Here is a 26,274-nt window from a genome sequence, read left to right on the forward strand (position 1 = left end):
TTTCGGTTCTTGGGTGGAATGTCTCCTGGCGTTAGTGCCGTTGGGCGTCATTTGCCGTAGGCAGGCGTTCACGGAGTGCGTCTGCGGACTGCCGCGGGTGTACTTAATTTCACTATGTCTTTAAGGAGTTTGTTTTGATCTTGGAAAACTGAACTGCAGCAGTCCCTACTAAAATGTGCAGCTCACGGCGAGCTGCACCACTCATCAACCCAGGGCGAGTTTCCTGTACAGCAGAAACCTTCTGGAGGTAACCCCGGAGTGATTCATCGATTGGCCGGATGCGATGAGTCCCAGAGCCTTGGCTCTGGCCCTTCTCCTGCTAAGTGGTGCGTATGAGCCCGTCATTTCTGACCCCAGCGTAGCTTTTTTTTTTTTTTAAGGGATTATATTGTTTCTGTCCTGTGACGCGCAGCGGTTTGCCTGGCGAGCTCGGAACAGCGGGGTGATCGGACTGACTGCTCTGGTACTGGGTGCGCCGATCAGGTTCGTCTGATCATTTCCTAGCGTCTATTGTTTCGTCTGTGACGGTTCCTTGCCTTAAAACGCCCAGCATGGGCTGGTACGTTCTCCTTGGGGATCGTGCAGATGGTTTAATTTTCTTCTTATTTGTGTGTGTGTAGTATCCGACCTACGCTGCGGCTAGCGTAGAAAAACGCCATTTAATTACTGAATCAGCAATCTACGCATCTTGGCTATCGCATTGGAATGCCTAGGGGCGCCGGGGAAGGGATATGACCTAGCTTCCCTTACCGCTAACCCCCAGATCTGTTCCGTACGAGGGAGATTTTATCAGATTTTATCAGACCTTCGCGTTCAGCTCGACTATCCGTACATCTCCCTCGTATTGTCGACGCCTGAGTCGACCACTGAAAGGTCACACCAACTTCAAGTAACATTTCTGCTTTTTTTTTTTTTCGAAATTAATTGTCGCAAATAGCTGCTGCCAGCTGGGATTAAGTTTAGAAACAGCATACCGTGGCACTGGTGGCACTAATTGATTTTTAATAGTAATGAAGTTATGCCGCGAGTAACCGCCTTATACTAATTGTAAGCATACCTCGCTTCCCTCCCCCATTTTTTTTCAAACCCACAGTGCTTATGAAGTGAGAAAACGCGCCTAGAAATGTGTCTGTGTGTGTCTGTGAACAATTGCGGAAGTAGTGTATGTGTGTATGTGGAGAACAATTACAGTCCCAGGCTATATGTATATGCGTACGCCTGATTAGTATGGACAGTTCTGCCTTTTGCAGCCCTGTACGCCTGGCTGTACCTGCCCTGTGTACGAATAAAAGCATGATTATTAAAGTAATATTATTATTACTGTGCTTGAATTTACGGCTGTCATTTTCTATAAAGTTCTTGTGACAGCCTGCGTTCTACAGGTTAATCGTTATGCAACGTGTCTGAACCCTTAACTGAGTAGGTATTAGAACATTGTTGCTGCTGCTACATGTTCTTTCTTGTATATAAACTTAATAAGGTGCTGGCAGATTGAACGTCTGGGTCGTAGAAATGCGTAATTGTTTTATCATTGTGTTTCAGGACCGGCAAGGGCCATCACTGCATGAACCGGGTACGTTACCTTTAATTTATTCTTTGCCATCACAATTCTTAATCTCTCAGGCGAAAAGCAGTCAGGCGGCAGCTGCATTATTTTGTGGTAAGATTTCTGCAAACATGAAAAAGCAAAAAAGAGATTTAAATAAACCTTTACGGATCATTCCAAACAATGCTTCCTTCTTGGCGACCGTTGCAGCAGTTCCTCCTCAAATACCACCATCTGTTTCGTTCCACGCTGACAGCTTTCTTGAAATTTTTCTCTGTAAGTTAGGTATTGTTTTGCTTCTTTCAATCAGACTTTCCCCCCTTTTTCTAAATCTATCAAATCCCCATCGTTGGGCACATTTTTTTGAGATTCGCAGTCATTTTTATTTTTTTCCATACTTCTTTTGGGATATGGCACGCAGCCATTATCTTTGGCTTGCTGGATTTGGTGTATTAATCTTTAAAAAAATGTTGCAAGCAATGATGGCTGGCGCGTGGTGGTATTTAAGGTGCAATGCACTTGCAAGTGCAGGAACACTGACGTATGGACTGAAGATGTGTCTTCACCATTCATTCACTATTGTTCGTATATGCGAGCGGCCGTAGTACTGATGCAGCGGGCTTAACCTGTCGATCCGTGTTGAGCTAGATTGTAATAATTTGGCCATCAAGATTCGCACGCCAAAGTGGTTTCTGATAAGCAAAAAATAATGCATCTGGCGCGTTGTGGTGGTATGCCGTCTCATTCCTGGTGAAAATGGCATGAAACAATAGAAAAAGATCGGTGTACTCCATATGCTAGAACGATGCTAGGTAATTCAGTTTTATTCCCAGCCACCCATTGATTAGTTGCTGTATCACAGTTGCATTTAAAGGAGTCCTGAAGGCAAAACACAAGTTTGGTTCATTCAAAAGATTGCCTTGTGAGAATCATACTGACACCATTTTTAACGTAAACTTCCCTCAAATAAGCTACATAATTAGGAAAAAAAGGGGAGTGGCCATGCGACCCACTCGCTCATTTCCCGCAACAGAACCTATGATGTCATACCAGCCACCTCTGCGATTGGTGGAGGCTGGCAAATGCAAATGCAAATTAGACAGAGCTTGTAAGCTTGCCGAATGGGCTATTTGCGCTTAAATTTAGGCCACATTCTTTTTAAAGCAGTAAGAATGGAGGGACAAACAGTGGAAGTTACGAAAGCACACGTAAACATAGAAGTGTCGATGCATACTGCTGTTGGTACTGTGCGAACTATGCTTGGTTTAGCTGCACAGGACTGCGGGGCTTTGGGGTAGTTTTAGACGACACTGGCCGACTGACGCAGGCAACGGTGTTTTACGTGACCATCTTTGTCGAGCGAGCACTATGTTTCACGAAACGATTATTTTCTCCCTGCACAAAAACAAGCCAGGTTCAAATACGGTCAAAAATAAACCAGAGGCAGAAAACTGCTTGCCACGGTATGGTGGCGCCATCTAGGTTCACCAACGGTAAACCAGGCTTCTCAATCGGCCGCAGAGCAGTCAGTTCCTGTGATGTCATTGCAGACCACGAAAACACACGGTTTAGTGGGAAAATCAAAATTTTAACTTACATTGAATAATACATTGTTTGTATCCGGACAAGCGCAGGGGACACTATAAAGCACGAAATCTTTCGAATAAAACAAACTTGTATTTTGTTTCATGGCTCCTTTAAATGAAGTGTGAGACATAATTTAATTGTGCATGTAAACTAAAACATCCGTTTGGTACACATCTGTCAAGTTTCTCAAGTACTGATTGAGCAGACCTGCTTGAACAATCGTGCTCCACTTGAGTGCTCATCATGATCTCCTTGGTAGGAGCATCAGGTTTGGTAAGGCCAAATGGATTAGCTTGGCTTCAGTCAAAAACATTTACTGCAGCCACAACCAGCACTGAAATTATCTGCACTTTATATATGCTTGGTGCATTGCTGCTCACTATGTTGAGCTCCTGGATCCGTCCGTTGAATTACTTGTTAGCACGGGTTAAATTGTTGAGTCGCATACCCTTTCTTGTTTTGTCTTTAATGTGCATTGAGAAAGACAGCCTGTACCTATAGTCATTATGCAGTGTTTCGTTGGAGATTGCTCGTATTTTAAACTTGCGAGAACTTTACAGTTACACCAGGAAATGGTGTCGGTTAATAATAGAAGTTAATAATAGGACTGCAGGCACTTTTCAGATGCCAATGCCCCTGGGTGATGGTTTGTTTTTGCGGTGTCATTTCACACGCACACATACGTGGCAATAGTGCCTGGGTGTTGTGTTTTGCAATGTGTGCAGATGTTACTGCTGATGCCAAACGTTGAAAGCAATTCAGATTGGCATGCCAAGCAGCTTGCGTCTTGCAGAGCCGCTTGCGGCAACAAATTCAGAATGCCACACAGCACTGTAGGCCTGCTTAAAACTGTAGCTGGCAGCCAAGCAAGAAGCACTTTTAACGGCAGAGCTGTTTAAAGGATCCATGAAGAGAAAATACAACTTTGTTTAATTTGAAAGAACTAGAATTCAGTATCTCACTCAGCTCCATTACAGCCTCAAATAATGTTTTTTTAACGAAAAAAAAGCAAGTAATTAAAAACTTTCAAATTTTGCACCACAGTGACGTGTTATGAGAAGAATGACATCATACGGGCCAACAATAAAACCTGATTTTCAGTGCATTAACTGTCCGTTAGCATTCAAGTGATGCAGTCAAATGGAACTAGAGGCCCCACTACAGACGTCCAGTCATGTGTCGTCACGACAGGTCAGTTAGGCGGTCGCCAATCGCACAAACAAGGTTCCGTGATGTCATAGAAAAGTTGCGGGAAATTGGCTAGTGGGTTGCGACTGCTTCACACGTTTTCTTTCATATCTCCGTTGTTTGTTTGAAGATTGCGATGATATTGGTATCATTGCTATTGGGACTAAGCAGTCTTTCTTATTAATAAACCCAACTTGTATTTTGTCTTCATGGCTCCTTTAAGGGGGGACGCGGGGATCAGATTTCGGAAAGTGACCAAAAAATCGTTTTTTCGGAACTCACATTTTCGGATTGCACGTTTTATATTCTATGCGTTCACAAAGTTTCCCCGCCGCAAACGATCGCGAAGTGCCAAAGAAAAATATTTATATCGGCTGAGGTGGCAAAATATTTCCTCAAAATGACGAAAACACGGCAATTTTCGCAGCGCTGTATCTCCGGAACGACGCTACCGGGCGCCGCCATCTTGGTCGCGTTAGATCGGCCGACTCTTTAAAGGGGCCCTGAAAGGCATTTTGAGCACACTAAATGAACTAGCGCAATCGCTAGATTGGGTCGCCAACGTCACCTGTGCCAAGTATTACTCTTTTACGCGCTGCGGAAAGCTCACACTTTTGTTGCAAAGTTTGTCGCTTTTTTCTCACCCTTTCCTTCGTGTTTTTGGACGCCGCCATCTTCACATGTCTACATCATCGATTCCCAGATGTTCGTCATGAGCTAGACATCCTGCTATTGGGCGGCTTTTTCACGCACTTCCGGCAAAGAGATGAGTCGTCTGCTCAGCGTCGGCTCGCCGGCTGATCTGCCAGCGGAGTGCCGGAGTGCTTGGGCATTTTACGACAAACGAAACAAGTGTAAACAAACGCTTAACCGTTTGTATTGAATGCAACACGGCCATAACACGACGTGGATTTTATCTTACGTGAGTACGTACCATAAAGAAAGTCCCGTGGCACTTCTTTGGTGCAATCGCAGAGAACGCCCTGAGCCGAATGCCCGGGTTTGACGCGTACATTTTATTCAACTTCAAAACAATCCAGAGATGCGTTTCGAACGAAAGCAACGTCACAACATGCGTTGCAAGTCTGAACCGCGATTGACAGACGATGAGTTGCCTCCTCCTGCCCGTCGTAAATACGGCACTCACCTCACACCCGGTTTGCGGGGACGAGCAGCAAGTCACAACTCTGGCGCGCAAGCGAGAAGGCTTTTAGCCAGGCACACTGCACATACCCCATGCGAGGTTGAGTGGTACGTCGTTCGAGAAAGATAATCCAGACCATGGGAAGCACTATCCACCCGCAGAAGTACAATGTCGCATTTCATCGCGAAACGAACGCGTCCACAACACACAGGAGGCGATGCACACACACACACACACACAGCTTAGCTGCAAGCTTCGTTCGGACAATCAGCGATGCTACGACGATACAGAGCTGCGTGAGGTCGACGTGCTAACCACTTCACGTATTTAAAAACACAGGGGCAAAGAACTAGGTTCATCGGAAGCAAAAAATCTTTCCTCCATTATAGTGCCTAAAATATACTGGCTAGTGTGCCGAGGGCGGGCTCCAGGCGAGCGCCGGGAGCGATGTACGCGGCCGTCTGCCGCTTGGGGCGCTGCCGTGCGGGAGTGTGGAGTGTGCGCGTTCATCCGGCCCGAGCAGATCGCGCGGTTACCTCCGAGCTGCGTAGCAGACGGCAGCGGCAGAACTTTCCATTCCCGCTTGCAACGAAAGCGAGCGAAAGCGACGGGAATTCTGTCGCGCAACCAAAATTTGTCCCGACCATTCGACAAAAACGATCGTCGCGCGACAAAGCGACGGAATTCCTGCCGCTCTCACTCGCTTTCGTCGCAAGTGCGAACGAGCCTTTATGCGCAATCTCCGCCCCACATAAAACAAGCTCTTGCTTGTCGCCTGAGCATACGGTTGATATCTGACTACGTTACACTGTGCTTGCCAGTGTATTTAAACGATGTCACTAGGTTTGAAACGTACGCGCTCGGCGTGCAGCTTTGTAAACGCAAGCGGTTTCACATACGCACGCTATTTTGCTGCTAATAGAGTTTTAGTACAGCGTTTGTGGCCTTTGCATACGCTAAACGCTAAATTTTTGCGTCCCGCTACGTGACACCGCGATGGGAGTTTTAGTAGAGCGTCTCATCAGTTTTGCGTAGCGACACACTAATGCATACGGCGCCATCTGTCAAATGTTTTCCGAAATGTCTCGCCGGCTGATCTGCTAGCGGAGTGCCGGAGTGTTTGGACATTTTACGACTATCCAAACAAGTGCAAACAAACGCTTTCCCGTCAGTGTTGAATGCAACACATGGGTGCAGCTTGTCAGAACACGGGTTCTCGCTGATCGAGTGCAGCGTTGGTTTGCTCTTCGCCTTCACGTTCATCGCCGCTGATAAAGCGATCCGATCCGGCGCGTTTTGTGCACGGGTTCTGTGTCGGTTGAAAATGTCTTTTTTCACATGCCGCCGGTAGTAGGAATTACAACCACCGCAAAATAACACCCGGCACCAGCGGGGCTACATCTGAGACCGCGCTTTTTGGATAAACAGTGCGCGGTGCACCAAAGGGAACGAGCGCACGATTCTCCCCACGCGGCTGCGAGTTCGCCGCCGATACCAACTGCAGCCCTGCAGCTACGTACACCGCGAAAGGGCAAGGCCAGGCCGCACACATGCGGCCAGGTCATTCGTTCGCTTTTCCAGCCTGTGTCCATGGTGTCTACAGAGATGAAAAAGCCGAAAGAGCTGGCCCGTAGCAGACGGCAGTCTGTGGGAGCGCAATAGCGGAAGTACGTCACCGCTGAGGAGCGGAGCATCATGGGAGGGGAGGCCAACAGCGAAGAAACAGTTGAAAGGAGGAGGAAATACGGCGCGGCGATAATTCGCAGTTTTTGATTTACGATTTCTCAGCTAATACTCATCGCTTTAACAAAATTCTTGCAGGAGGAGATTGCTAATACATTGCTTTATTTGGTTACATGTACATCCATGCATCGGCGGAAGGCATTTCAGGACCCCTTTAACTTTCGTTTTCCGGTCGCTCCTTTTGTCATTGTTCGCTCACGAACGCACAAACGGCAGAAAGAGAAAGATAGTGAAACGAAGCAACCGATAGATGGTAACACGCGATTGGCTGTCCGGCCGCGTTTTTAGATACGGCTCTCCCATGGGCTCTCCTGATTGGGCGCCGCCATGCCAGCAAAAACATGGCCGCCGGGCTGCTGCGCATTTTACGCGCACTGCGCTCCCGATGTTTTCAAGGTTTCCCGGTCGACTCGGTAGCAGTTTACTCGTTTTATCTGTTGCGGTACTGAACAGTGACATTACTGTTATCGCGGCGATAATGTTGAGATCGTGCGCCAGATAGGGAGGTGCGCGGCTCGAAAGACGCATCGAAAACGTGCCCGCGACGTCGCCGTGGTCTGTCCTTGAGTGGGAAGCGCGGTGCGTGCGCCTACAATTGCGGTTCGTGAAGCGAACTTTTGGACGCATTGTGAGCATTGCGATGTTATAAAACGCTGAGTTATTGCTGTGTTGCACAGCGTGCTCGCGAGCTTCGGGAATGGAATGACCGACTCGCCAGAAGTTGCGGCGCGCGCTGCATTGGCGCGACGTGTTCGGGCAGCGGCCGATTGCGGGATCGGTTGCTATTGCACGCGAGTAATAGTAATTGATGTACGGGAAGTGAAATTTAATGGGAAAAGCGAAGTTATCAACCATATCAAGGTTATTTAAATTACGATCGTGGGGAACGCGCGCGTAGGGGATTGTAGGGCGGGGTGGGGGGGGGGGGGGGGGGTGCAATGAACCGTCACCTAGCTTATTTGAGAAACTTTTGCCGTGGCTCTAAACTAGTTCGTACAACGAAGTCTGGGATTACAAAATAATGTTTTGAGTGTTAAATAAATTAGAAAAGACGCCGTAAGGGTGCAGCATTCACAATTCGATATTTTTATTGGGTTTTCTATTTTCGCAATGTTTGCAATTCTGTTGTCTATCTTGCAATGATTGATTCTCCTGAAGGTGAAGAGCATGGTATGCTAATAATAATCAATGTTGTAATTGTGTAAAAAATCTATACTCTGCTTTCAAATAGCTCATCTTATGCTTGTGATGCCCAGATATAACTTTTTGACACCGAACAGCCTCATGTACTAAGCTGTAGCTTTGGCAATGTTATGAAACCCAGAAATCTGCTGAAAGTCTGCTGGAATATTACTAATATAAAACGAAACCATGCCTTACTCTTCATTTTGGAGACAGTTATGCATTAGGCATACATCAAGTAAAGTTTAGGTACCCTAGTAGCCCATAGCAAACTTTGTGGTACACTAGGTGTAAAACTGGTGCTTCTGCCATCTGAAGGCCTGCACATGAAAACCTTCAATTGGCCAGGAAGGCCTCCCAGATGCACCAAATCAAAGGGCAAAGGTCTTTGAGGTTGTCCCCAAGCAAGGACAGCAAGGACTATGCTGCTGGTGCAGTTCGAAAAATCGTGAAGTCTTCGTAAACTTCAAGAGCCGTTTTCTCAAAAGTCCGTTTTACGAGTTCTTCGTTGCTCGTGGAAAGGATAGCATGGCAACCACTGGGCGGATTTCGACACTGTTTGTTTTATTTCAACCCTTGAAGAGTTCTGCAGGGTATGACATTCTCGGATTTTCATTTTAGGGCCTAGATATTTTTTTAAGTGACATTTACGGCCAAGTCAGCTGTATACTACTGGTTACAGGTGAAAATAATGTTTTCTGTAAAAAAAATGAAGGGTGTAAAAAAAATTCGAAGAATGTCATACCCTGTAGTGTTCTTTTGACTACAATTTAAAAGTATTCTGAACTTCCTACCATATGTCAATACCTTGCTAGGCTTTCCACGAGCGGACAACATGTACACCTCTGTAACACAAAAACTACTGAAGGTATCATTCTTAAATTTCAAAATTCACCATTTGGAGTGTTTTCCAATGTGCCTACCAAATTTCATTACTCTATGTCAAAAAATAAAAAAGTTTGCTCCGATCCCCACCTCCCCCCTTAAGCTTCCAGTTCTGCCGTCGAGTGTTACCAGAGAAAAAAATGACAAGAAAAAATACCGTGCGCATGTGAATGTGTGCCTAATGAGGAGCGCCCGCCTTCAGCCAGTTTGACCTTTGGGAACACTCTGCCCAGCGCTCTTGGCGTGATCGCTCGTGTGCTGTTCTCCTCGCCCGTTCATGCGCATCCGTGCCTGAAGTTGGGAGCACACACACTGACTTTGCACTACAGATGCCGAGTTCGTGAAGCTGGGTGCCATGGGCTGTAGCGTGTGCTAACGCGGTGCACGTGGTGAGAGGCGTGAAAGCCTGCGGGCAAACGGTCCGGGCCTGCCCGTCGTGGAGAACTTTCAGGGGCAAGTTTGGGAATCCATGAGGGGTGCAACAGCTGGGTCTTCGACAAAGGGAGAGGTGCCACCAGTAGAGCAGTGCACCGGCCGCAATTTCTAGGCCCGGCCTGACCCAGCCCAATAGAGGCACGGCCCAGGCCCGAGAAATTTATAAAAATTGAGCCCGAGCCCGACAAACTTCTAAAATATGAGCCCGAGCCTGCCAGAGTGTTGTTAAATATCATACCTAGTCTGACAGGATATCAACATAACTTGAAGAAGTTTGCTGTTAACCTAAAAAGTGTAAGCACGAAGCGAATACGACTAGTTTAGATTTAAATTTCCTTTAAACTCGGACTGAACTTTGTACGACTTATCCTCACTTAGAAGTTGTACTTTCGGTAGTCATGTAACTTCATTTGCTGTCTTCGAAATCGAGGCACACCCGAGGATTCCTTAAATGATTCCGAGTGAGTGGATTTTTTTATTATTGCAATTCTTCAACAGATATTGCACCTTTCGTTCTTCCATTCCTTGCTGAAATTTGATCAGACGATGCGTCTGGTTTCACCATGTGATTTTTGTCTTTCCCTCTAGTTACGTTGGCAGCATGACTTTATGTGTGCTTCTGTTCTTTCTTGCCTTTAGTCATGGCTCTAAAAGAATTCTTGCGCGAAAAAATCATGGGCTCTGCTTAGAAAATTGCTTCTTCAAACTCTGCACACACGGCGAAACCCAGGTCACGTTTGTTCTGTTTGTTTTAGTTTTGAAAAGGAGAGAGAAAACACAATCACAGTGTAGTCTGTGGCTGGAGTGCCCTCGTTTTCTGGCCCGCTCTCTCCCACTAAGTGGATGGGACCCAGACGTTTCTTTCATTGATGTGAAGGCTTTCTAAGTGCAATCGTCTTTTTATCACATCTTTTAACGGCGCGGTGGTGAATTAGCACTTCCTTTTTTTGTTTTCACTTTATGAAATATCAACAAGAAAACTTTCTCTTGCCAACAATTTAGAATTTGCGGCACAGGATAGCCGGGCATCAGGAACTGCCCGGGCCGGATCGGACCGGCACGGCCCGACAAAATTTTGGTTCAAGCTCGAGCCTGGCCCGGGCCCGAGAAAATGCGTGCTACCCGGCCCGAGCCTGGCCCGCGGGCCGGGCCGGGCTTCGGCTTTTGGGTCGGCCCGGGCCCGTGCACTGCACTAGCCACCCGCTCTGCTGTTTCTCCGGCCTTGCAGCACTAGTTCAAGCTGTGCCAATTTTTAACAAATTGGTAGTACAGGTTAGCTGGCGCAATATTGTTTGAGATGCGAATGGCTTTAACCCGTACGTACTGATGTGGTTTCGCCTGTTTTTGTCTTTGACAGGAGCTGGTCCGGCGGACAGGGAGAGAGCGGCCTCTTTGCATCATCACCCGCCAGAGCACGCCAGTGGCCGGCAGCCAGACAGCAGCAGTCCGCTGCTGAAGGTCAACTTCTGGCTCACTCTCCTCATCTCAGCACTGGTGGCCGCGCTACTTTCGTGACTCCTTCCCCCGTAATTGTTCGTAATACATACGTGAACCAAGCCTGCACTCATTCCGACTAAAGAAATGACGCAATACTTACTCCCGTGTCCTCGTGTGCTTTGCATGTCCGGAGACATACGGTCTGTACCTGGCTCAGCAAAACCCTCCTTTACTCGAGCCTGTGGTCGAGGAGATCCTTGAAGGCAATTTTTACACGTAAAAGCATTGCGGTGTTCTCCACTCAGCTGGGTCGAGAAAACACGAGGAGTGGAGGACAGACTGAGAATATGGCCATTTGCCCCCCCATACGAAGGCCTCACAAGTGTCTTGATGATGGTGATGATGATTTTGTGGTTCTAGAAATGAGAGTGCTTTTTTTTTTTGCGTCTGAAATGAACGTTTCTCACAGACGTCGGCCCTGACTCATCAGACTGGGTCTTGGATCGAGCCCTGTTTATTTTAAGCAACAACCATTTATCCACTTCGAGCATCCTACATAATGTAATAATTAAGATTATTATTTGTTTGGTTAGGGAGGAGCAGTCGTACCTCTGCGTGGCACTCTAACTGCAGTTGCAAGCGCCTTCATATGTGATACAGCTGGCATATAAATAAAATTAGGGGAATGAAATCAGTTACTCCTCCCTACTGGATAGGAAAACCATAGTGATAGTAATATGTCAGTGACAGGCTATCAGAAGAAATTAAAAAAAAGAAACAAAATGAGTTGGAAATTAAGTAAAAATCAGTTCATGTGTTCCAGAAAAATGGCTCAGTCATAATACGTGTCCTGCTGTGGACCACTCGAGCTAGTTCTTTCTGGTTGTGGAGTTTTGATTCGCCTAATCGTGCCAAAACGAGAGGAGGCTGAACCACTTTTTGTTGACAACAGCAGACATTGAAGTGCCCTGACACCACCATTTGGAGCCCCTCCTCACGACACATTGTCTGCGCTCTCATGCCCTGCACTTTACATTTTTCTGCTTTTTCTTTTTTCCTTTTTTTTTTCTTTTATCGTCTAGCATAGCAAGCCAGTGTGACGGCTCAGCTAACATCGCTGGTCTTCATTAAAGTTATTTTCTCTCTCTCTCTGCGAGAGGATGAGGAGCCAAACGACGAATCAGATGGTCATCCTGCTCCCAATAATGGACGCACAGGAGCCATCCCGCTCTCATCATGAGAGACCGCTCAGTAGAGCTGCCACCTGCCCAGTTTTGGACCGGCCCGACCGGTTTTTTTATTAAACAGCGGGCCGATTGCCGGTCCACGCCTAAAACCAGCCGTCACTGGCCGGTTTTTTGGCCCTCGTGCCGTGATTATGTCCGTTTTGGAGTTTTATAAGCGTCATTTCAACAACTAAGACGATAAATACGTGTCGACAACGTGCACAAAGACACGCGAGCAGAGAAAATGCGCGGGCGAGTGCGCTGCCTGAGATGGAGGGGGACCTAAGGGAGGAACAAAACAACGAAATGCTGCCGCCGCGGTCAGCAATTGCGGTTACTTTTCAGTGAAGCACATACGGAGCAATAACCAAGCTCTCAATCACTTTCAGTACAAATGTTACGTTGATTTCTCTCTAAAAAAAAGCACTACAATAAATGGCACTGCATGTCAAAAACATGGCGTCTTTTTTTCAACACAAATTAAACCTTCTATATACCATGCCCCCCACCCGGCCTCCCCCCGAAGGGCCGGGGTTTTTTTTCAGTGGGCAGGTAAACAGTACAGTACAGCACTTTTGCGTCTCTGGAGGGAGTAGCAGCATCACAAGAGAGGCGTGATGGCGCCCCCACCGGAGTAGAGAGCCAAAACGTTCTTCTCAAACAGTGGAATGTCATCCACTTGTCTGTCATGCGAGAAGTTGATATTCAGAAGGAACGTACGTGTGTACGAAGACTCCCATCATCCTATTCTTGTGCGACATCCTCATTGTCCTTGCTGGAAACTGGTTTCACTCGCCCCCGGAGGCTTGCATTAGCCCTGCCTGTGCTCCAGGCATTTGGCCATCCTCATCGAGGGCTTACGAGTACTAGGATGCCCAAACATCTCCCGCCTCTTTCTCGGGCGTCCATACATATTCTCACGAGGCCAGCTACACTGGCTTTTTTTTTTCTTTCCAACCAACATCTTGTGGTTTAGGGGTGACCCGCAAACACAGCGGTCTTGGCCTCTACGCAATCCCAGCGACCTGCTGACCACTTCTGAGAGCACCATCATCATGATGGTTTGAGTTTAATGGCGCAAGTCCAACAATGGCAAAGAGCACCAAAGACAGTTATTTGATGACACAGATGTACAATTAAATACTAAATTGTCTCAGTAAAGACAAAAGTGAAGCGAATCCATGAAGATGGCTGGTGCACAGGGCCAGGATGATTATCCCTTTCAGTCACGAATTATTATATTCACTGCAGAAAAATTCCATACTTGGAGGTTTAGCAGTGTCAAGTGTCAAGATGTAAGAAAAACGCGTTCAGTCTCTCTAGAATACTTAATACGCAAATGGCGTCGTGTCCTCATACAGAGACACCATTACTCATTCCTGCTTTTCCCTATAAAAATAATAAATATACTGCAGCAGTTTACAAACAAGGAGGTGAAATAATAATTTGTGCACACGAAAGAGGTGTTTTTAGCCTTTATAAGTTACTTACGCCGCAGTAAAAGAGAACTTAGGACGGCAACACACCGGAACTCCCACAAAACTTGGTGGCGTCCATTTTAAAACGATGTTTCTGAGTGCGGTTCCGCCATTCCACATCACATGGTGCTACCTTTCACTTCCGTAGGTTTCGAACATCAGCCGCACCGCTCTGCAGCATGAACTTTTTTCGTTTTCACGAGGAAAACGACGAAGAAATTTGCATCTCTATATGGAGACACAGTGACTGAAAGGGTTATGCATGATATGAAAGAAGCTGTAAAAACTTGACGTCTGATGAAAACTGAAAAACACGCCTGTTAAAAAACATTGGGTTGTCGGCCAACAAGTGTGACGGGTGTAGCGGGATGTGTTGTCTGCTGTACAGTTCAGGATGGTGTCGAGCGCCTCGCATTGAATGAGTATGTGAACTACGGATAGGGCCTCTCTGCACCTGCTGCACTGGGGTCTTGAAGATCTGGGAGCACTATCAAGGCTACCTGCTGCCATGGCAGCTGCAGTGGTTCGCCATTTCTGCGGATTGTGTGCACACAGCTAAAGGGGACGCACCCTTTATCGAGCTGACAAGAACGTACGGCTGTGGCTGGCTTAAAATTGATTTTGCAGCTACAGTGGGATGCGCTCATCTTGGTTCACCTCCCTGTCCGTCATCCGTATGTCTGGTGTGCGAGTCTGTTCTCTCCCAGTCCGACGTCTTATACACCAGCTTCACACACGCTCCACTTAGTGCACTTGACTAGAACTTGCGGACTAGGCGCAAGCGACAATGCTCCTTGGGAGCCACCAAGAACTAGCATCTGCAGGTAGGTTCGCCATCTATTCCTTCGTGCTTCTCTAGGAAAGCTCCACTTTACCACACAGCTTTGAGCACGTTAGGTGCCAGTTGACCCCGCTGGCCCACTCTGTCAGCTTTCACAGCACTTTCTTTGGTTGTGAGAGGAATATTTAGGCAATTTGCCCAGTTTCGAGAGGTGTTTCACCAAACCTTTCTCTCTTCACCAAAAGCCCAACTTTGTCTTGTTGAAACAAAAATGCTCATTACACCAATACTTGCAGGTTAAGCTGGTTGCTGCAGTCTAGAAGTGTAAACAGTTGAAAATAAAAGAAAACATTGAACTTTTTCAATTTTTTTCCAATGACAAAACTGCAAAAAAAGAAAAAAAAAACACTTTCGCACGAAATTTTGTGGTGACGCGACTCTTGCTGGACATTTGAAACTTACATCTTAACGTTGAAGAATACATGGCCTGCAAGGGGATTTGGTCAAAATAAGGAGTGCAGGAGTCTTCGAGACACCTGAAACAGCACATCGCGGCAAGGGCTACGCTTCAACTGACCCTTGATTACCCCTGACCTGTTGCAAACTGCAAATTCCCTTTTTTTTTCTGCGACACGTGAAAGCAACTTGTTACTTTCAAAATGTGCACACCAAACTATGCAATAGGTTCGCAGGGAATCGTGTCCAAGAACTTGAGTACGTGCAAACCAACCTCAACGTCTGGAAGGCTTTGTCTGCTGCATAGCTAAGCACTGGAGCGTCAAGCAAAAATGAATTGGACATGGATTGATATAAACATCTGTCCTGACGCTTTAAATTGAAATCAATCCCTTGACTTAAAATCGTGCCTCGATTTTGAAAGCGGACACTCTGCTGGGGCTTTTGTAATGCGGTTATGTAGACGTAATTACTTTGATTTGAAACCAATGCCTTGACTTAATATCGTGCCTGTATTTTGAAAGCGGACGCTCTGCTGGGGCTTTTGTAATGCGGTTATGTAGAAGTAAGTATATTACCTTTCAGCAATAATTGCATTCTTTTAAAGGAGCACTGGCACGAAATTTTCGCGTTACATTTTTCTCGCTGTTATAGGTGCCTACCAGCCCACTAATCATAGAGTGGCACATTAGACTGTCGTTTGCCATGTAAATAATTATATACAGCCTCGTTTAATTGTTGCAGTTTCAGTTTTGACAAACTGAACACCGAGGTAGCTGCCAGCAGGAAGGCACTCGTGACGTCGCCGTTCTTGTTGCACCACTGCAGGTCTGGACGCGTGTCCAGACCGGCAGTAGTCTCCACCATTTTTGAGCACCGGAGCAGCTTGACGTCGTGACGTGTAACACACGCCCGAGCAGCACGTGTTAACCGCAGCCAGCGCGTTGCCCACATCACTGGGCCCTCAAGTAGGCAGTTTGGGGCCAGGAGGAGCAGATGGCGTCGTGCTGAGACCAATTGCAAGGGGTATCTATTCTGAGCTTTCTAGTGTGCGCAAAGATTAAAATTGATTGAAAATATGTTATACTGAATGGTTACTGTTGATACCTGGTGGGAGATATCTCCATAGACAAAGGAAGTCTCCTGCATAGTTATACCAGCTTCGAAATTTCGTGTCAGTACTCCTTGCTAACTAAATGAGTGTGTCTGGATTTTCACAGCTCCATGCGCAATCACCTTTTCTAAATTTTTTGTATTTTCCCGAAAGAAACAAACAAAAAAAAAAACGCTCGTTTCACACTCCTCAAAATTTCATGAAATTTTACATCTCTACTCAGGTCTTCATATTTCTAATACCCCTGCTACACTGGGGTCCAAATGTCATTTGAACCAAATGTCATTTGACTCAAATGGGTTGCTTCAAATGCCATTCAGAATCCGCCGTGCTACACTACAATTTCGATGGCATTTAAAAGCTTTCACAACTGTTCGCTGGGCTGTAGTGGCGCTGTTGTTGCCCCGTTCCGTTTTCGTACACTAATACAACAATCAAACTTAGGAGCAGTCCGAGGCAGTAAAATGATATCAAATTAGAAGAGACACCAGTTTTTACTCTAAATATGGCTGCCTTGCGTTGTTTTCTTTTTTTTTTTTTTGCAACTGACCCACTGGTTTTGAGAGTATGAAAATTAAATATGTTGATTTCGTATTTTAAGTAGATAAACAGTGAACAAAGTTTCACAAACAACAATATTTTGTTTGTTTTACGTACGGAAGTATTATATTTTTTATTGCCGATCGAAGACGCTGCGTTCGAGAGTGCTGGAAATGGCATTTGAAATCTTAAATGTCTTTCTCGGTGCTCATTTGGCTCAAATGCCATTTGAGCCAAATGGCATTTGAAGACCTAGTGTAGCAGCACAACTTGGCATTTGAGTCAAATGACATTTGGTTCAAATGACATTTAGACCCCAGTGTAGCAGGGGTATAAGCCCACAATGGCAGCATATAAACCAAACTATAAATCTTACAATATGCAGTCGCTCGTGCGGGAGTCATGAGAGAGGCAATATACAGCATGATGTGGTATTTTTTTTTTTGCTTATTTATGCTGGAGCATTGTATTATGTTGGTAATATTGCAGCGCTTGTACTTTTGTTAAAAGCAGTTAGTGAATATTCGTTGTTTTTTTTTTACTACCATAAATCTCATCATAAAGTGGATAGGTGGATGCTGTTGGCAACTGCACCCACCTGAGAGCTGCAAACTGCCCAAAATACGATTACAGCTCCTAGGTAGAAAAATGCTGCATCAGTACAAATCCCAAGAAGTCAGGAACGTTAGCAGTAAACTGCAATAAAGCTTTCAGAAGCGCATTGAGACTAGGTAAGAGCCCTTTAAAGGCTGGTTTTAATCTACACAATGAAACATACGCACGGTAACCGTTCTAAACGGGTCGGGTTCTGAAGCACCACGATGCGTAGCGCTTGAGCAGGATTACGAAACACTGTGAACAGTTTTCAATGGCATCGCTCCCGCATTCAGAATGCTCGTGTGGTGGCGCACGAAAGGGCAGAGTCAGATTTGTTTGACGCCCTCCCGAAACTTGTCGGTGATGTAATCGTTGATGTGACTGAACTCAACGTCCGGCGTTTCACCTTCCTCGGCCACGCGGTAAGTGGTCGTGTGCGACTGCGCGTACACGGCCCTCAGTTTCGGCTCCCCGTCGGCCGCGCCCTCGGCCCTCATGTTTCGCTGCACGATCATGCGCAACAGCGGCGGCATCTTGATGTAACGGGGCAGTATCTTCTGCACGGGTTCCGACACCGGCAGCGCCAGCAGACGGCCCTCTTCGCTTCTGGGCACGAGCTTGTAGTCGGGCACATGCGGCGACTCCACCTGCATGAGGCCCAGGCGCCGGCCTCGGAAAACAGTTTCGGCCCAAACTTCGCCGTACTGGTTGGCGTCGTCCATTTGCGGAAGAACTTTCGTGATCACGTAGTAGGAAGGTTCCGGGTAGCGTTCGAACGCCGTCCGAGTCACGACGCGACCGACGCCGAAGTCCTTGAGGTTGCCGAGCAGCCACAGGAGGTGCTTGCCGACGTACTTGGAAGGGAATCCGATGTACTTGATGCGCGGCATTGTTGTACTCGTTTCTGTTGCGTTATCACAGATTAGGTCAAACAGTTGTCGCGCAAATGATTCAGCGTAGCGGAATATCGGCGGGTCTTTTCACTTGCGCTGCCACTTAAGAGAGCGCCATGTTTGTGATGATGATGATGATGATGGAAGGATGACACAGCGCTGGCTACAGGGGGCACAAGCACAGAACGGGGAGTTGCTTACTGAGCAACTAATTTTTACCTTTTCATTTAATTTACGTTTTTAAGTTGCTGACAGTTATTCAAAAACGGTATTACTTTTTCTCGCCACAGGCAGTAAATATCGCCTGCAATAATATCCTCCAGGTGGTGCCACATTCACGCACAGTAGCTTTGCTTTGTGCTTTGTTGTCGTCAAAACTGGAGTCTTCAAAAAGTGGCGGCTGAACGACTCTACGTTCACAAAGGATACAGTGTACAAAGGATCACGGCGAGGCAGTGCTGGTATTTGACTTTCGTTCGTACCGGTACCATAGAGAAATAAAAAATTAGAAGAGTGGACACACGGGCTTATCGCGGCCGAGTGGCCTGACTCGCGCGCCGTCCGGCAGTCGGCGCAAGTGGTAAAAAACTATATATTTAAAATTAAGCTAACACACAATATTATATTTTTAAAATTTTGTTACTTATTAGACTACACATTTTTATTTGTGTAAGAAGTTGAATGGCTGTGAATGTAAATTTTTGTGGCTTCTTTGCGCCAAGCCTGGCCAAGCCGCAAGCGCAAGCCGCCATTTGGCTCTTTCGGCAGCGTTTGCACGTGCGTTTCTGGAGCCTCGTGCTAACCTCTGTTGTTGAGAGGGAAATGCCTAGCGCTTTCTTTGCGACATCGGTTTTGCATCCTGATCGAAAGGTGAGACTTTCTTTTTTAAAGTGCTGGTGTGGCCTATCATATTTCCGTTTCTTTGTAGTGCAAACGCTGCGAGCACTGCGTAACCTCAGGGAATCAGGCATAGCTAGTGCTGCGTTTTTAGGATAAGCGCTTTGGAAACGCCCCGGAAAGGCGTAAGACACCATTTTTTAGCCGGACGTAATGGTATTTTAGGCTGGTTGTGCCGTCTTATCTAGCGCTGAGGGATGCCAGCGGTACGCGCCCGTCGTCGCACGTAGCGTTTACGGGCCGCAAACGACGGCGGTGTGTTGCGGTAGTGGCCGGCCGGCCAGCGGTCCGTAGGCGAAACAGGCGTTGTGCGCTGTCGCTGCACTGAATTACGTGAGCCGCAGGCTGCGTTGTATTATACTAGCTAGCCATTGCTAGCTTGGCCAACTGTTACTGCTATTATGTATTATGGCCGTGATGCACTGCAAAGCCGTCCGGGCTATTGTACACGGCGAAGTAGCCGTATCTGTATTAATTTCGCTTATCTGGGCATAACCAGCAGCCGTACACTCATCGTAAGTTTTACACATGGGTGCATACCAAGCTGCCTGCGTACAAAGCGAACCTGCTCGCCGACGCCGATAACGCGCGCTCGTCGCTTCGCTTTGGCGCGTCAGGTACGGTAAAAACGCGTCTTTTGTCGGCAGATAACAGCTGCTCGAGGCGGGGTGAGTGCGCAGTGCATTGAAACCTTGAAATTTGGTCTTCGTTTTACATCGTATATCAATTCCGGTATCGCAGGCATTGCGTAGAACTGTTCCACACTTGCCGTTTTTTCAAGCGTTTGCTCTCTTTTCTCTGGTCATATTTTGACTAGTTTTAATAAACACGTATTGCGCAAATTGCACCTATTCATTCGGAACTGTGTGTTTTCTTGTCATGGCCTTCGGCGGCGGTCAGTAGTACTCAGTACGACGCTCACTGCTGCTTGCCATGGTGCCCACACAGCGCCCAAATATACTTACGCCAGGTGCCCGTTCTCGGGATGCGTTTCTTTCGCGAGCCCGTGGGGCAACAGGTTTGTTTAACGTTCAGCTCGCTCTCGCTCTTCCTCCTGATTTTACAAAAAAAGACAAAGGGATTCAGGCTTTGTGAGCAGCGTTATCATTTTGTTAACCCAAACTATAGCTGAATTGCATTAAGAATGTGCCTAACCAGTGTTGCGAAATTACAAAGACCCATATTTTTAGTGTTGCTAATAGCTTGACCGCATGATTGCTGAATAGAATAAGAGAACTTGTGTTTTAAATAGGTGGCATGCACTGGAGGCAATACTCGAATACTAGTTGCAGTGAAATTTACAGACTATTCGCAGATCATCTGTCATTGCAAGCAGTTTGTGTACTATATCACCTATCACCTGTGCAGGTTTACAGGTGCCCTCAAGACAGAGCCAACCAGCCAGCTGCATTCGTCATACCAAACATGGTGCAAGCACTTCATGGATCCTGCCCTCACAGGACTCACAAAAGTGGCCGTGCCAACTGTTCTCCCAGAGTTATTCAGTTGTACATATTGATGACTGCCTGCAATGCTTCTTGCTGCCTTATTGATGCTTCTGATGGATACCGCAACTGTATTCCAGCTATTGAACCTTCCCATTAGCACCTAAAATCTAACGCAAGTCTCGGCACTCAATAACGCGTGACCACTGAATAGACTGTCGTTGACTCAAGGAACAAACTGTTTTTTATCGCTGACATGCCTCATCTCATTAAAACCACTAACAGCGTATGCAGTCTCAAAACTCCACTCGCAAATTATTGTTGCTGCTAGTTGTAATATTGTGAAAATAGTACATCCACAAAAAACCCTTTTACATTATGAAGACTGCCAGGGTAAGAGGTCATGCTAAATGTCGTTTGTCACCGTACGTGCTGCCTGTTGTCGGACTGGCCTAGATGAACATTACCATGTTGGGACCTACGTTGTCAAATGCTTATGGGATTCTGTAATGTGCCCCCATTGTCTCATACACGAGAAGCATATACTGCTTCCCTGTTTCTTATATTAGACTGTTCGTATTGACAGCGGAAGGCATGAATTTGTGTGCCTTAATCGAGCCTGGAACCTGTCGGTTGACTACGTGCACGTACCTAAAATATCCCCGCCTGGCCCTTTGCTTTACTGGGAAGGCGACGCTTTCGGGAGGTAACCCGGCTTCTTGGGAAAATGCACCCTTGCAAGGAACCAATAGGAAGTTGATTTTTTTCCTCTGAACCTTTTGCGTGTGCATCTCCACACAAATGTGATTTCTGTTCAATTACTACTACTGATTTGAAGTTGCCCCGCGGCAATAAATCTCATTAGAGTTCATCAAATAAGCGAGGCCATCAAAGCCTGAGGCCATCAAAGCCTGAGGCCATCAAAGCCTAGATCTCATTAGAGTTCATCAAATAAGCGAGGCCATCAAAGCCTGAGGCCATCAAAGCCTAAGTTTTTCCCTTCTTTCACATCCTAACTGGAAAAATTGCCAGACTAAAAAAATTATCTGCGGAGATAGTGGTTGTAAACAGTTTCAAGTATCCCAGTGTCTAGATTATGTTATGGTTGATATTTTTGTATGACTGCAACAGCGCAGAGTCTGAGGGTGTCGTAGATACAAGTAAATCTGTGGTGGCTGAGTTTCTGGGTTTTCTGCATTTTCAATTACCGTGGAGAAAAAATCCTTTGTGTGGTTGTGATACCTTTACTTGTGCATTTTTTTTTCATTCCTGGAAACGTATTTTCCTCTCACTACTGTGTATTGTCTCTGTTGTGTATTACTCACTGTTTATTATTATATGTGGGTGCAAAGAATGATAATTTGAACTTGTTCCGTTTAGTGCCATGCAATAAATATTTCTTCATTTATGATGTGTCTCTTTTATGTGGCTCGGCAACATGTGATCACACGACAGAATTCTTAACCAAGTGTGAGTGGCACTGTAAATTGCAATTTCACATTTTCAGAAAAAGGTTTTTTTTTTTGTAAAAGCGTACGGGCACTAAGCCTGAGAATGATATATTCAAATAAACACTAATTATTGCATGAAAGCGTCCAAATACCGTACCGATGCCCGTCGCCGTGAGCAGCGCTTTCCAGTCCTTCAAACTACCCGCCAAAATCGGTGTCCGCGAAACCGAAACCGAAAGTGAAGGAAAGTATGGTTAGTAGTTTGGCTCTCCGTCCGCTCAGTGCGCTACTCTACAGTACAGTCATTCGGCCGCAGGGCTCTATGGGAGTGTCCACTCTTACCAGTATTTCTTTCTCTATGCCGGTACACCTGCAATCGGTGAGTTCACAAGTTGGCACCTGGTGTGTTTTGCTACTGGACGTTCTACGCACGTGGTTTGCTACTGAAGTCCCTGGCCGTCAGGAGCTACGAATGGCGCCAAAGTCAAGGAGGGGAGCGCACAATGCTTCGTGCGACACGCATGTTCCAGTCATCAAGCTCTCCTACACCTGGAGACTTCACAACTTCAGCATGCGCCGGGACGAGGCGGGCCAAAAAATAGAAAGTTCGCATTTTTCAGCGGCGGGGCACCCCAAGCTTACGTGGTGCCTAAGCATGTATCCGCATGGGGAGAGTAACGAAGGCGAAGACAAAGACTTCGTTTCCTTGTATCTGCGGCTCGTCGCCAGTGACAAAAAGGACGTGCACGTCGAGTTCAAATGCGCCGTTCTCGGCGAAGGAGGGCGGAAGATCAACGTTTTTGAGGCGACCCATCGCTTTGCCCCAGGCGGTACTTGGGGCTGGAAAAAGTTCATCGAGAGAGCCCGCTTGCTCAAGGGTACCGAAGGCCTTCTGACACGCGACAAGCTTACCATATTCTGCGAGGTGCTTCCTTTCTTGGACTCTGTGAATATTTCGTCACAAAATATGGTGGTCTCTGTAGATGTTCCGGAGTGCAACCTGTCGGATGACTTCGGCCACTTGCTGGAATCCCGTCAGTTGTCTGACGTCGTATTGAGTGTTCAAGGGAAAGAGATTCATGCACACAAAGTTGTATTGGCAGCCCGTAGCCCCGTCGCCGCCGCCATGTTTCAGCATGAAATGAAGGAGGAGAAGGAGGGTCGAGTGGAGATAATGGACTGTGACTTCGAAGTGTTGCACCAGGTGATCAAGTACATCTACATGGGTCGCGCACCGAAACTGGACCAGATGGCTGAGAAAATCCTCGTCGCAGCCGACAAGTACGACTTGGCGAGGCTGAAGGCGATGTGTGAAGACGTCCTGTGCTCGAAGCTGTCTGTGGAAAAGGCTGCGGAGACGCTGGTCCTGGCCGACACGCACAATGCTGACCAGCTGAAGGCCAACGCTCTCCAGTTCATCAGAGTGCAAGCAGCCGAGGTGAAAGAGACGGACGGCTGGAAGAGGATGGCAAGTGAAAACCCACACCTTGTCTTAGAAGCCTTCTGTACGCTGGTGGACGAAATTGGTGCTCTTAGTACTCGCTTTGGGAGGAAATGAAGGCTGTGTACAGAAGAAGCATCCTTAATCACTCACCTCAGAGAACATTATCCATTGCCATTTTCGCAGTATTTGCAGCGGGTGCAGTTACAATAAATGTTTGGAAAAAGAAAGCTACAACACCTTAGTCCTGTTCGGTAACTGAAAGTATAGGTGACTGTACAAGTGAAAACACCCCGTAACTGTATTGCTGTGACTTTACAGATAATTTGTTTAGGTATAAACACATTTGTTATCCGGCAGTGCATATCGCTTAGCTGTTTTTTGCCAGTTTAAGGACCTTGAGGGAAATGGACTAAAGCACGTTCACACAAAGTTGTGTGTTGATTGTGTCTGCCATGTTGGTATGTCGTGTATGGAAATATCTGAGGCCAAGTTACCTGCACCAGACATGATGGAGTGAAAGTACCGGCTCAAGTCAATTTAGAAAAGGAGTCCTGGTATAGGCGGCAAGCGACTCATGGAGCAAACTATAGTTATGATAAAAGTGGGGAATTTCTTACTTTGTGAAGGAAATAGAAAGGTCAACAATGCAGGTGCTTCCATTGCTGGAAACTATTGAATAAGCCTGCCTCAACTGCCTCCACTCGTTTCGATAGGACTCTTGGTACGCAGGTGCGCGCTGTGTACATGCACACTACATTGGGCAAGCCACTGTGCTTTTGGTAAATGTGTTGCTTTCAAGAGGTGTAGGCCATCAGCATGACGTACCAGTTGTTCTATGAACCCTGCTGAGACAAAACAAGAAAGCTTGGAAAGAACGGGTGAATTAGAAGCTGAGAAACCAGAAAGGCAATATGAGCTCCTAAAGAGTGTGGCATATGTGTACGTTAGCAGAACTGAGTAGTATGACTGCATCTTGTACCCGTGCCACATGTACACAAAAAATAACATTAAAGTGCTTAATGCCTTCAGTTTTAATACCATTAACTTGCTGCTATACGCAGAAATGTAATGCCATTCGCTAGAATGTCATTTTTGGTTGAAAGAGAGAGAGAAAACTTTAATGAATACTGAAGAGGTTAGCCCCACAAACGGCGGGGCTTGCTACTTCAGATGGGGGTGAACATAGTGAGGTGAAAAAAAAAGAAGAGGGGAAGAAGTGCGCACCAACAATGAATAAGAGGGAGAAGAAAATAAAATCAGTTCGGAACGTAGAAAAAATTTACAGCAGGGGTTCCACACAACTCATTCACCTTTGCGAGCGCCTTAAATCTGCCTACTCTCAAACGCGATGAGCACTAAATGAAACCAACGAAACTCTCAGCACCAGAGTGTTGACGCGGAAGCAGAGCTGAACTTCGAAATAAGACGATTTTTTGTGCAGTCATGCTGGCGAAGTTTTGAAGACGAAGTTCACTGAAACAGCGGAAAAAGGCAAAACATTGTGTTACTTGTGTTAAAGGATTTAGCTATTGCTGGTAGGCAATGGCACTTTTAGAAACGGATTACACCATTTTTAAGAAAACACTTTTTCTCGTAACGTTTTCTTTAACAAAAAAATTGGGCCCATCTCCCCGCAAGGGGGACTCGAGTAAATGCGTCGCATCGGGGGTGGGTGTATTGCGTTAACGTTTAGTGTTTGGGGAGTTGGTGGTAGTGAATGTGTTGTATCAGCAGCTTCTTGACGTAGTTTGAATGAGTCAAGGATATAAGGCGCGTTCGTAGCCTCCCATTCTGTGTCGGCTTTGTGGCGCAGTGGGTAGAGCACCAAGTACATTGCGTTCCGCCCGCAGGGTCGAGGGATCGAATCCAGGCGCCGGATAGTATTTTTTTTTATATAGTGTAGGGGGAGGGGTGCGGACTACGACTACGGACGTCAACGTGGGTGACATCGTGAGTTACTGAAATGCTCTGCATTTAAAAGCATTTTTAACCCTTGTAAGACGTTTTTCTGTACGTTAAACACTTCTAGAATATAAGTGAATTTCCCTTTCTGGTCGTGATCCCCACCATGCATAACACGTTTAATACCTTTGCATTTTCGTAGGGTAGCATGGCCCACCCAGTTAATGTCGTTCAGTATTTAAGGCCTGAAACACTTAATGTCATTTTTTGCGTACGTGTGGCACGGTTATTATAGTTACTGACTATGCAAACTTTTTACAGATCACAGAAATGCATACGAAACGCAACCTTCAACATTGTTTAGTCTGCCTGTGCACTCATGCAAGCCACATTATTGTTATTGAATGCACAGTTTTTACAGATCACAAGAACTTAGTGTATAGGATAAAGTGCAAATATCAATTTAATTCACCAGGAACCTGATGGGAATAAAATAGGAATGGTGCAAAAAGGAAGTGTTAAACGTGCACATGTGGCACGTGAAATGGCAGTTGTGAGGATGACTATGTGAGTATATGGCGCGGTTTATCACCAGCGTGCCACTTCATATTTTTAAAAGTTCAAGATAAAATAAAATTAGTGCCGCACATCATCCTATGCACTTAATCTTTTAGTTTTAAAGTCTACAATAACTCAGTACATGTGGTATTAGTTTAACAAGCAAGCTCTCCTTGTTGTACCTCTACATGCCTATTCAAAGAGGCGCCATTTTAAAACAGTTGACAGACTTTCGAAAGGAAATCTATTATCATTTGCCTTCGTATCTAAGGGAAGTCGGAAAGGGGCATCGTTTCAAAACAGTAGAAAGAATTTCGGAAGGAATTCTTGGAAGCTATACTTGGC

At 46.3% G+C, this 26,274-nt stretch overlaps 2 protein-coding genes, 1 long non-coding RNA gene and 1 pseudogene across 3 annotated transcripts; 3 read left to right on the top strand and 1 right to left on the bottom strand.

The window, feature by feature from the left end:
• Positions 1 to 24: 24 nt before the first annotated feature.
• On the top strand, positions 25 to 11,306 carry LOC144158942 (uncharacterized). Its single transcript, XM_077690146.1, has 4 exons — positions 25 to 326; positions 413 to 483; positions 1,543 to 1,573; positions 11,068 to 11,306. The coding sequence occupies exons 1-4, from the start codon at positions 284 to 286 to the stop codon at positions 11,223 to 11,225; spliced, it is 303 nt and encodes a 100-aa protein (XP_077546272.1). The 5' UTR covers positions 25 to 283; the 3' UTR covers positions 11,226 to 11,306.
• A 6,157-nt stretch (positions 11,307 to 17,463) lies between these two features.
• Positions 17,464 to 18,377, bottom strand: Mrps34 (mitochondrial ribosomal protein S34). The gene has a single exon (XM_077690147.1). The coding sequence runs from the start codon at positions 18,227 to 18,229 to the stop codon at positions 17,666 to 17,668; it is 564 nt and encodes a 187-aa protein (XP_077546273.1). The 5' UTR covers positions 18,230 to 18,377; the 3' UTR covers positions 17,464 to 17,665.
• A 612-nt stretch (positions 18,378 to 18,989) lies between these two features.
• Positions 18,990 to 21,982, top strand: LOC144157856 (uncharacterized). The gene is made up of 2 exons (XR_013319894.1): positions 18,990 to 19,102; positions 20,498 to 21,982. It is a non-coding gene; the product is annotated as an uncharacterized LOC144157856 (long non-coding RNA).
• Positions 21,983 to 22,680: 698 nt separating this feature from the next.
• On the top strand, positions 22,681 to 23,583 carry LOC144159961 (speckle-type POZ protein pseudogene; annotated as a pseudogene).
• Positions 23,584 to 26,274: the final 2,691 nt, after the last annotated feature.

The sequence above is a fragment of the Haemaphysalis longicornis genome, unplaced genomic scaffold (assembly GCF_048455015.1).
Source record: "Haemaphysalis longicornis isolate Haplotype H1 unplaced genomic scaffold, Haemaphysalis longicornis Haplotype H1 scaffold_10, whole genome shotgun sequence".
NCBI lineage: Eukaryota > Metazoa > Arthropoda > Arachnida > Ixodida > Ixodidae > Haemaphysalis > Haemaphysalis longicornis.

What these genes read in the sequence shown, in the direction of transcription:
- LOC144158942 (XM_077690146.1), top strand. Translation starts at nt 284, where the DNA reads ATGAGTCCCAGAGCCTTGGCTCTGGCCCTTCTCCTGCTAAGTG. An exon ending in GGCCCTTCTCCTGCTAAGTG is followed by an intron (nt 327 to 412) that starts GTGCGTATGAGC and finishes TGTGACGCGCAG; the next exon opens with CGGTTTGCCTGGCGAGCTCG. An exon ending in GTACTGGGTGCGCCGATCAG is followed by an intron (nt 484 to 1,542) that starts GTTCGTCTGATC and finishes ATTGTGTTTCAG; the next exon opens with GACCGGCAAGGGCCATCACT.
- Mrps34 (XM_077690147.1), bottom strand. Translation starts at nt 18,229, where the DNA reads ATGCCGCGCATCAAGTACATCGGATTCCCTTCCAAGTACGTCGGCAAG.